The sequence below is a fragment of the Myotis yumanensis genome, unplaced genomic scaffold (genome assembly GCF_028538775.1).
Source record: "Myotis yumanensis isolate MYYU_CA2020_CCGP unplaced genomic scaffold, mMyoYum1.0.hap1 SCAF_23, whole genome shotgun sequence".
NCBI lineage: Eukaryota > Metazoa > Chordata > Mammalia > Chiroptera > Vespertilionidae > Myotis > Myotis yumanensis.
The window spans coordinates 7,855,993-7,866,294 of record NW_027223774.1 but is presented as its reverse complement, the minus strand read 5'-3'; the positions used below and the strand labels follow the sequence as shown (position 1 = coordinate 7,866,294).

Here is a 10,302-nt window from a genome sequence, read left to right as displayed (position 1 = left end):
CTTTTGCCACTCTACAAGGCCAGGACGGGCCGTGGCCGCTTTGGCTCAGTGGACAGAGCGGTGGCCTGGGGACTGAAGGGTTCCAGGTTCCATTCCGGTCAAGGGCACGTGCCCGGGTTTTGGGCTTGATCCCCAGTGGGGGGCATGCAGGAGGCAGTGGATCAATGAGTCTCTCAGCATTGATGTTTCTATCTCTTCCTTCCTGAGATCAGTAAAAATATGTTTTAAAACAATAAAAGGCCAGGACGGCGTGATCTAGTCATTCAGCAAATACATTACGAAAGCCAACTAGGAGCCAGGCACTGTCCTAGGTGCTGGAAAGGAAGGCGATCCTCGCCTCTAGAGGTTGTGCTGAGAATTGAGACAAACGCCTGGTGTTCAGCACAGCTAAACAGCCGGTCAGGGTCACGGTAACGGACTCAACGGTCATCAATGTCATTGTTTTGCAAAGACTGGAAGGTCAGCCAGAGATGAGTACAGCAAGCACCCCTCTGCCTCTCCTGGTGTAGAGCAAGGGGCAGCGCAGCTCTGAGCCTCGGCCTCCTCATCTGTATAATGGAGGCAATGCTTTGAAGGGAGGCTGGGGTGTGGGGCAATGTCCAGTACCAGGAGGTCCCCCACCACTGGCCAGCTGTGATCAGAGCCAGCAGGTGGAAGAAGCCAGTGCCCATCTGGACCCACCAGAGACCCCCCTGCAGGAACACACACCACCCCCGTGGGGTCCAGTTGGGGCTGGAGTTTATTTCTGCCAGAGCTGGAGGCTGGAAAGTCAGGGAGACCCCTCCAGCCCCCACAGGGACTCTAACCAGAGCAGACTGTGATCACACAATAGCAACAGGAGGGAGGGCAGAGCATGGAAAGAGGGGGATGAGACAGGCCCCCTTATCCTGCTCCTCTGCAGGAATCAAAGGCTGGGAGTCCTGGGAGATGGGGGCGGGGGGAGGGGTATGGGGGGAGGCCATGGCCCGCCCTGGCTGAGGAGGGCAGGGGGCCATGCTCCTTTCCTAATAAAGACCATTAACATCTGAAGTAAGTATGGGAGCTGTATGGGTCCACAGCGTGCAAACTACACCCGAATTTCCACTCCAGCGAGAGAGCCCCGGTCCTCGCCTCCTGCTCCCGACCTGGGCTCTTCAGTGTTCTGCGTTTACGGAGGTCTCAGGGGGCCCTCTGGGGTGCGGTTGATAAGTGGGTGGTGCCGGCAGGGGGCACCATTTCCAAAGTGCAAGAAGCCACAGGGTGGGTTCATGGGACCCGCACCCTCCAGGGCCAGGGAGGGAGGGGCTGATGGCTAGGAGCAGGGAGGGGTCACTGGGGCTGCACTTCCTGGGGCCCATCAGACTCCTGGGGCTGCGGTCCAGAACCTGGCTCCGCCTCCTCGGCCTCCTCGTCTGATGCCACACCCTCCTCCAGCCGGAACACCTGCCGCACTGTGCGGGTGGTGAAGGTGAGGGGCCCGCGTCTGTGGGCAAAAGGAGAGACCAGCAGAAAAGTGAGAGATAGGGAGAGGTGGAGAGAGATATAATAAAACGAGAGGGGAGAGATGAAATGGGGAGGAATGGAGAGATGGGCAGAGGGCAAGGGTGGGGGCAGAGAGAAATGGGGGAACACAGGGACAGAGAAAGATGAGGACAGAGGGACTGAGAATGATGGGGGGACCGAGAGAGGGGGGACAGGAGTTTATGGAGTGAGGGTGTATATGTGCAGGGCGGCCATACCGGAGCCGGTTCCTCAACGTGGTCACCTCTCGGTTCATGGACTCAGCAGACTCTGTGACATCCTCCAGCTCACGCTGCAGCCTTCGACGACCTGCCTGAGCCCTGGATGCCTCTTCCTCAGCCTCCTCCAGCTGCCGCTTCAGCTGCTTCACTCGAAGGTTCCCCTTCTCCAGCTGGGTGGGAGCAAGGAGGCCAGGTCATGTCTCTGGGTGCCGTCCTCGTCCTCAGGCATCATTCCTATCACTCAATCTGCCCCACCACCCAGTTCTTCTCTGTAGCCACACTGGTGATCTTTTTGCTCCAAACTCACCAAGCTTATATCCAAACCCCAAGGCCTTTTCACCTGGTGTTCCCTCTGCCTGGCTCTTCCTCAAGCTCCAGGTATCAATTCACATGTCACCTCCTAAGAGAGGATTCCCCAGTCCTCTGTGTCTCCCTTGCTCTTCATTCTCTTTTTTCCTTCATAGCCTTTGTCACAATCTGTAATTATCTTTGCTTGTTTAGTGGTTTCTTGTGTCTTTCTTTTTCTATGCTGAAAATGTGAGCTCTGTGAGGGCAGGGACCTTCTCTGTGTCATTCACAGCCATATCTCCAATGCCTAGCACAGTGCCCAGCATGTAGTGGGTACTAAATAATTGTTTGTGGAATGAATGGTGAATACAGCTGAGCTTTTAAGGGCACAGTGATACTTTATAGAGCAGTGGTCACCAACCTTTCGGACCTCATGGACCACCAGTGGTCTGCGGACCACCGGTTGGCGACCACTGTATAGAGTCTGACACACCTGGAATCTGATCCAGGCTCTGTCTTTACTGGCTGTGACTTTGATGCAAATTATATCCCCTTTAAAAGTTTGTTTCTTCACCTGGGAAATCAGGCTGGTGAGAGAACGCAAGCATGTATTTTTTAAAAAGTGGTATTTAAGTAGTGGTAGTGAAGACCTGGAGGGGGGGGGGGTTGGGAAGAGGGGGAAAAGGAGAAACGGGAGATATGTGTAATACTATCAACAATAAAAAATACACTAAAAATAAAGCAAGTGGCTCAGTGGTTGAATGTCAACTCATGAACCTCTTGGTCACTGGTTCGATTACCAGTCAGGGTTGTGGGCTGGATCCCCAGTGGAGGGCGTGCAGGAGGCAGCCGATCGATGATTCTCTCTCATCAATGTTTCTATCTCTCTATCTCTCTCCCTTCCTCCCTCTAAAACCAATAAAAACATCTTTTAAAAAAAGAACTTAAGCCCTGGCCGGTTTGGCTCAGTGGATAGAGTGTAGGCCTGTGGACTGAAGGGTCCCAGGTTCGATTCCAGTCAAGGGCATGTACCTTGGTTGTGGGCACATCCCCGGAGGGGAGTGTGCAGGAGGCAGCTGATTGATGTTTCTAACTCTCTGTCCCTCTCCCTTCCTCTCTGCAAGGAATCAATAAAATATATTAAAAAAAAAAAAAAAAAAGAACTTAAAAAGAAAAAGCAGGTAGCACAGAGCTTGGGACTCAGTAACTGCTCAATAATTAAGAGCATAGGCTCTGCAGCCACTGTGCTGGGATTTGAACCCTCACTCAAGCTCTTTCTAGCAAAATACTTCTGAGCAAGTTGCTTCACCTTTCTGTGCCTCAGTTTCCTCATCTGAACACGAGGGGAAAACAGCAGTATACTACCACAGTGTTCTGATAAGAAATAAATGGACTACCTAGCAGAGTCCCTGGCTCATCAAAAGCACTCAATGAACAGTATGTGTTATTTTAGCCCTGGCCTACCCTCTCCTTGGCTGTCTCAGCTCCCAGAAATCTCAGCTTTCCTAGATTCAATATTTATGGATCACAAAGCCACTGACTTCGTTTCTCTGTGATGGCCCCACACCCCGGATGGTTTCTGCATTAGTTCCAGTCCAGCAGCACCCCCACGTTGCCTCTTGTGATGGGAACTCGCTGCCTCCAGAGGTAGCGCGTGCTATTTCTCCGTCAGTGGTCCCCACCCCCACTGCTCCCGAGTGAGGTCAGCCGCTCACCTGGTCCCTGAGCTGGTCGGCCACCCTCCGCTCCTCCTCCACCTGCAGCACCACCTCTTTAAGCCGCTTCTCAGCTCTGCGCACCAGTTTGCCGGAGAGGATGCGCTCCCTGGAGAGAGGCGTGAAGGGGAGAGTCAGGAGAGGCGCACCCTGGGTTCTGTCCCCTGGCCTCATCCAGTGGCTGCTGTCCTGTTCTCCAACTGGCCTCTTCCTGCTTTCCCAGCCCCAAACGACTCCCACAGTTCACTCAGCCATTAGCGCCCAGGGTCCCCACATCCTTGGCTTCTACTAAGATGCCTGGTGCTCTTTCTTTATTTTCTAGAGGCCAGGTGCACAAATTCGTGCACCAGTGGGGTCCCGCGGCCTGGCCTGTGGGATTGGGCTGAAACTGGCTCTCCGACATCCCCCGAGGGGTCCCGGATTCCGAGAGGGCGCAGGCCAGGCCGAGGGACCCCACTGGTACACGATTGGGGCCTAAGAGGGACACAGGAGGTTGGCCAGCTGGGGAGGGACCAAGGGAGGACTCCAGGGCATGTCCGGCCCATCTCGCTCAGTCCCAATTGGCCGGAACCCAGCAGCAAGCTAACCTACCGGTTGGAGCGTCTGCCCCCTGGTGGTCAGTGCACATCACAGTGAGCGGTTGAGCAGCCTTAGCATATCATTAGCATATTATGCTTTGATTGGTTGGACGGATGACCAGATGACTGGACACTTAGCATATTAGGCTTTTATTATATAGGATTTTTAATATATTTTTAAAATTAATTTCAGAGAGGAAAGGAGAGGGAGAGATAGAAACATCAACAATGAGAGAGAATCATTGATCAGCTGCCTCCTGCACACCCCCTACTGGGGATCGAGCTCAAAACCGGGGCATGTGCCCTGATCAGGAATCAAACTCTGACCTCCTGGTTCATAGGTCGATGCTCAACCACTTAGCCAAGGCGGCTGGGTGCCTGATGTTTTTTAAAGTGTCTCCATCAGTTTTCTATATCCCACTGGGTCCCCCCACTCAACTGTATGTCCCCTAATCCTCCACTCAGGAGCTGACCCGCTGACCACCGTTCCGGGTCAAACCATGGGCACTGTCCTGGCTCCTTGTGTCTCCTTTGCCCCATGCCCCCCGGCCCCCGCTTGTACCCAAACCCTGTCCCACTGCCCCCTGCACTCTGTCCTGACCCCTCCTCTCTGTCCTCACAGCCTTAACCCCCAGCTCAGGCCTCATCCCCACCCACCTGACCTTCCCTCCTGGGCCGGGAATTTACTTTCTCCCTCTGTCTTTTCTATCTCAATGTTCTTCTCTGACTGTCTGTCTGTGGAACACTCCGGAAGCATGAAGCTCTGTCTTCTCTGTCGTCATCTCCCTTTCTCATGCACACACTTCCCCTAGACAAACTCACCTGCCCCAGGTTTCCATCATCAACAGGCTGGTGTTGCTCAGTCTGTCCCCTGAGCACCAGCCTGCTCCAGCCTGGGGCCTCAGCAGCCCCCCAGGTCCCCACACCCCTCACATTCCCCGCTGGGCCCAGCACTGTCCCCCACACCTGCTCCTCTTTCCCATGCCCGGAGGTCCACCTAGATCTGCAGGCCAGACACCCGGGGCCAAGCTCACCTCCTCTCCCCTCTCAAAGCCTTTTCCTCCTGTTTCAGATTTCCCCATCCCTGCTCACCCGTCCTCTCCTGCCCCCTCTCAACAAGGAGCCACCACACGCAGGGTGAAGTCCATGCAATGAGGCCCCCGGTAACGGACCCAGGAGCCCAGATGTGCTGAGAGGCAGGCACGGGGATGGGGGAAGTGGGAGGACACCGAGCCAAGGAATGGGGTGCAGGGGAGACTCCTTTAGCTGCTGGTCAGCTGGCCACTCCTTGCTCCCAGGGGGACTTTTAGCAGATCACGAACACCCTCCGAGCCTCAGTTTCTTCATCTGTATAATGGAGGAAGGGGCCATTCGCCTCTGGAAAGCCTCCCCAGAGACCTCAAACTACATTTCCCATGAGTCCCTGGGCCCTTGGTAATCCCATGGACCAGAACCTCTTCTTCATGAACCTCTGGGGCCGGTTCCTTCGGCCTGTGCCTGAGACCCCTCACTCTCATCATGCTCCCCAATGAGTTCAATATCCTCCCCCAACCTGCAATGCTTTCCCAGTCACCAGGCCTGAACCCCAAACATTGTCCTCCAATAGCCCATCAGCCCCCAGCTCCATTCCTTCTCCCCCCGACTTTTCTCTTCTTCATCCCTCCTGTCCATTCTCACAGCACCAGCCCCTGCTCAGGCCTCATCTTCTGCCTGGACCAGCATCCAACCTCCTCCCTGGCCTCCCAGCTAGCCCTGCAGACGGAAACGCTCTCAGCCCCACAGCTGCTGTTTCCTGGCTTGGCACATGGATGTGTGGGTGTGATGTTTGGTTGAAGGGCAGCCACATTGTGACCATGAGGGGGCTACACAGACGCTGACCCAGGGCCCTGTCACCACTCAGCGGCCCAGCTCCTTATCGCTCGAGGAAAAGACATCCTTCGTGATAAATTGATGACAGAAACGGCCTCAACTGTCACCCCTTTCTGTATCCACCTTCGCAATATGACTTTGCAGCTGCTCCCTCAAGAGGTAGAGTCCAGCCCTGGCTGGTTTGGCTCAGTGGATAGAGCGTCGGCCTGAGGACTGGGGGGTCCTGGGTTCGATTCCGGTCAAGGGCACATGCCCAGGTTGCGAGCTTGATCCCCAGTAGGGGCCGTGCAGGAGGCATCCAGTCAATGGTTCTCTCTCATCATTGATGTTTCTCTCTCTCTCTCTCCCTTCCTTTCTGAAATCAATAAACATATATTAAAAAAAAAAAAAAAAAAAGAGGTAGAGTTCATTTCTCTGTCCCATTAAATCTGAGCTGGAGTAACAGGATGCAGCAGAAGTGACATTGTACCAGTTTCAAGTCTAGGGCCCTGAACGCCTTTAACACTTTCCCTCCCTCTTGGAGCCTTGACTCTGCCATGTGAGCAATCCTGGGCCAGCCTGGAGCAGAGACAAGTTAGCCTCGTTGTCCCAGGTGAGACCTTCGACATAGGAGAGCCAGCCAAGATCAGCAAACCAATCTAGCTGACCCTCAGGTGAGCAAAGGTGCATAAGTGAGACCCTGTAGGCTCAGAACAGCTGACCCAGCAGCCATTCCAAAGACTCATGAGTAATAATAAATGGTGGTGGTTGTCGTTGTTTAATGGGCAAAAGACTTAAACAGGCAGTGATTTCACAAAAGAGGCTATCCAAAATGCCAGTAAGCAAATGAAAACGTGTTCAATCTTATTATGCATGTGGCAAATGCTAATTTTTAATTGGATTTCTTGGGGTGACATCTATACTAATAAAAGAGTAATATGCTAATTAGACCAGACATCTTCCGGACGTCCTTCCGGACAAAGCCACAGTGGCAGGAGCCGAGGCAGAGGTGGTTAGGGGCGATTAGGTTGGCAGGGGAGGGCAGTTAGGAGCGACCAGGCAGGCAGGCAGAGGCAGTTAGGGATGATCAGACAGGCAGGCAGAGTGGTTAGGGGTGATCAGGCAGGCAGGCAGGCAGGTGAGCGGTTAGGAGCCAGTGGTCCTGGATTGCAAGAGGGATGTCTGACTGCTGGTTTAGGCTCAATCCTGCAGGGATCAGGCCTAAACTGGCAGTTGGACATGCCCTGAGGGGCACCAGATTGGAGAGGGTGCAGGCTGGGCTGAGGGACCCCACCCATGCACGAATTTCGTGCACTGGTCCTCTACTTGGTTAATAAAATTATTCGGTTTTCAGGGGAAATGGTTGTTGTTTTAAGCCACTAAGTTTTAGGATATTTGTATGCAGCTCTAGCTATCTGCTACATTACTGTTTAAATCATACTTGTAGTGGAAGTACAGGTTCTTGCAGCTCAAAGCCTCTTAAATGATACAGGAAGTCAGCAACCATTAGCATTGTGATGCCTTTGAGATGTTTCAGACCAGATGTTTGTAGTACAACTCCCCTTCATCTCATTGACCAGAATGTGGGGGCGGCCCCCCCCAGCCACGCCCCCCTCTCCCACCTACCTGCTTTCCTGCTCCAGCTGCTCCTCGGCCTGGGCTAGCTTCGACTCGAGGGCAGCGATGGTCATCTTCTGGCGGGCCCGGGCTCCCGCGTCCTCCTCGCCCAGGCGTTCCCGGAGCTCCTGGATCTGCCGCTCCAGCTGCTGCCGCCCGCTCTCCGCCTTGGCTGAGAAGCTGCGCTCAGCGGACAGCTCTGTGGTCAGTGATTCCACCTGGAGCGGTGGGAGAGGCAGGGTGTCTCAGAGGAGAGGCGGTGGCTGAGTCCAGGCACCTCCCACAACTGAGTAGGCGGATGATTGCCAAGTGCAGAGCACAAAGCTGATACACACTAAATACTGAACACACATGAACATGTGTTTGTTCCAGATCCACCTATCAGCTGACAGCATTACTTTTTGGATAGATTTGTGCTATTTTAGAAAAAGAAAGTTATTGATTGATTTTAGAGAGAGAGGGGAAGGGAGAGAGAGAAACATCAGTTTGTTGTTCCACTCATTTATGCAGTCACTGGTTGCTTCTTGTAGGTGCCCTGACCGGGGATCGAACCCACAACCTGGGCGTATCGGGACGATGCTCTAACCAAAACCAGAACAGGTTTTTGCTATTTTAAAAAGCCCACAAGACTATCACAAATGTGCTTAAATGCTATAAATTCTACCTCTGACTGTGAATGAGTCTATTCCAAGGGTTATCACACCTTTTTTTTTTTTTTCTTTGCAACAGGATCATCTGGGAAACTTATGAAAAAAAAAATGCAGACTGCATGGTCTCACCCTCCAGAGACTGTGATACAGCAGGTCTGAGTGGCCTCCATGAATGCGCTTTTTTTTTTTTTTAAAAAAAAGGGAAGTGGCTACTTAAAAAAAATGTTTTAGAGAGGGAGAGAGAGAGAGAGGTAGAAACAGCAATGATGAGAGAGAATCATTGATCAGCTGCCTCCTGCACGCCCCACATTGCTCCACACCGGGGATCGAGCCTGCCACCCGGGCATGTGCCCTGACCGGAATAGAACCCGGGACCCTTTGGTCCGTATGGCCGACACTCTATCCATGAGCCAAACCAGCCAGGGCTAGACCACAATTTAGAGTGCAGGGGTGCTCAATGCTACTAGATTGATGATGGACAGAGGATGGATCTATATAAAATAACTCATACACACAAGTGTGAACACATCCAAGTCAAATTCAGGATTACTGGTTCCTTTCTCTCCCTTTCTTTCTTTCTTCCTTTCTTCCTTCCTTCCTTCCTTCCTTCCTTCCTTCCTTCCTTCCTTCCTTCCTTCCTTCCTTCCTTCCTTCCTTTCCTTCCTCCCTCCCTCCCTCCCTCCCTCCCTCCCTCTTATGGACACTGTTGATAGCCAGTCAGGGCAACCAATGAATGCATAAATAAATAGAGCAACAAATCCATGTTCTCTCTCTCTCTCTCTCTCTCTCTCTCTCTCTCTCTCGATCTCTCCCTCTCCTTGTGGCTCTTGCAGAGACCAAGTCCCGCTACCTCCCCGCTGGGCCCAGGATACTCCTATTGCCGCACATGCCACCTATAATGTGACGGTGTAGTTCATCTCTGGGCTCAGCCCTCAAGGCGCCTCCGAAATACACGCGAATGAAGGCATCACTACCTCCCTTCCTGAGAACTCCTATTCAACCTTCAAAACCCAACCCAGGCATTCCTTTTTGTATGTCTGTTGAAGAAGAGGCCTGAGGTTCTGGTCGGTCAGTGGGGCCGGCCGCGGGGCTGGGCGGCTCACCTGCAGCAGCAGCTTGCGGTAGCGGTCACCCAGCAGCTCCGCGTTGCTCTGCTCCTCCTCCAGCTCCTCTTCCATCTGCCCCAGGCGCCCCTCCAGCTGCCGCTTCTCGTCCAGAATGGCTGCCCTAGGAGAATGCGACCGACCAGGCGGGTGAGAGGGCAGGACGGCCGGAGGGGGGGCCCTTGCCCTGCGTGACCGCGGGCCACTCACTTGCTAAGGCTGCCGTTGGCCAGCTCGTCTGCCATCTCGTCCCGTTCCTGCTGGGCCTGCCGCCGGGCGCGGTCAGAAGCGGCCAGTTCCTGCGATGACCAGGGAGGGGTGGTCAGCGGGGTTTAGGGGGGCGGGCACCTGGGCACCAGCCCCGCTGCCTCTCACGCAAGTCCTGTGGCCTTTTTTTCATTGCACACGAACATGGGGGATTTGGCGGGAGCTTCAATCCACACACAGAATTCTCCGGGGCCCCTGACCACCATCCACCTCTTGCTGTCCGTTCCCAGGCCCCTCACCCTCATCACCTCCTCACTGAGCTCGAGTGTCTCCTTTCAAACCTGCTCCCCCCTTCCAGGTTCCCCCGATCTTTGGGCCAGACCCCCACCTCTCTTCTCACGTCCTCTGACCCCTTACCACCCACAGCCACGCCCATCCTGCCCCTTTGCTCTCTGTCTGGTTCCTTCGCCCTGCGCCCTGCGTGTCTCCAGAGCCTGGACTCAGGGCTCATCCTCTCTCCCACCTCCCTGCCTCCAGCCCCTCTCACTCCTGCTCATCCTCCCTCAGGCCCCAGA

The 10,302-nt window shown here is 54.1% G+C and overlaps 1 protein-coding gene across 5 annotated transcripts in view; it reads right to left on the bottom strand.

The window, feature by feature from the left end:
• Positions 1 to 721: 721 nt before the first annotated feature.
• The window catches only part of MYH14 (myosin heavy chain 14), a 91,893-nt gene continuing 82,312 nt past the window's right edge, over positions 722 to 10,302 (bottom strand). For all 5 annotated transcript variants that reach the window (XM_070402617.1, XM_070402620.1, XM_070402621.1 and 2 more), the window contains 6 exons: positions 9,731 to 9,819; positions 9,521 to 9,644; positions 7,777 to 7,985; positions 3,725 to 3,833; positions 1,719 to 1,891; positions 722 to 1,462 (listed from right to left, as the gene is read on the bottom strand). In XM_070402617.1, the coding sequence (XP_070258718.1) occupies positions 1,309 to 1,462; positions 1,719 to 1,891; positions 3,725 to 3,833; positions 7,777 to 7,985; positions 9,521 to 9,644; positions 9,731 to 9,819 (858 nt within the window). In that variant the 3' untranslated portion in view covers positions 722 to 1,308. The remainder of the gene's footprint in view (positions 1,463 to 1,718; positions 1,892 to 3,724; positions 3,834 to 7,776; positions 7,986 to 9,520; positions 9,645 to 9,730; positions 9,820 to 10,302) is intronic.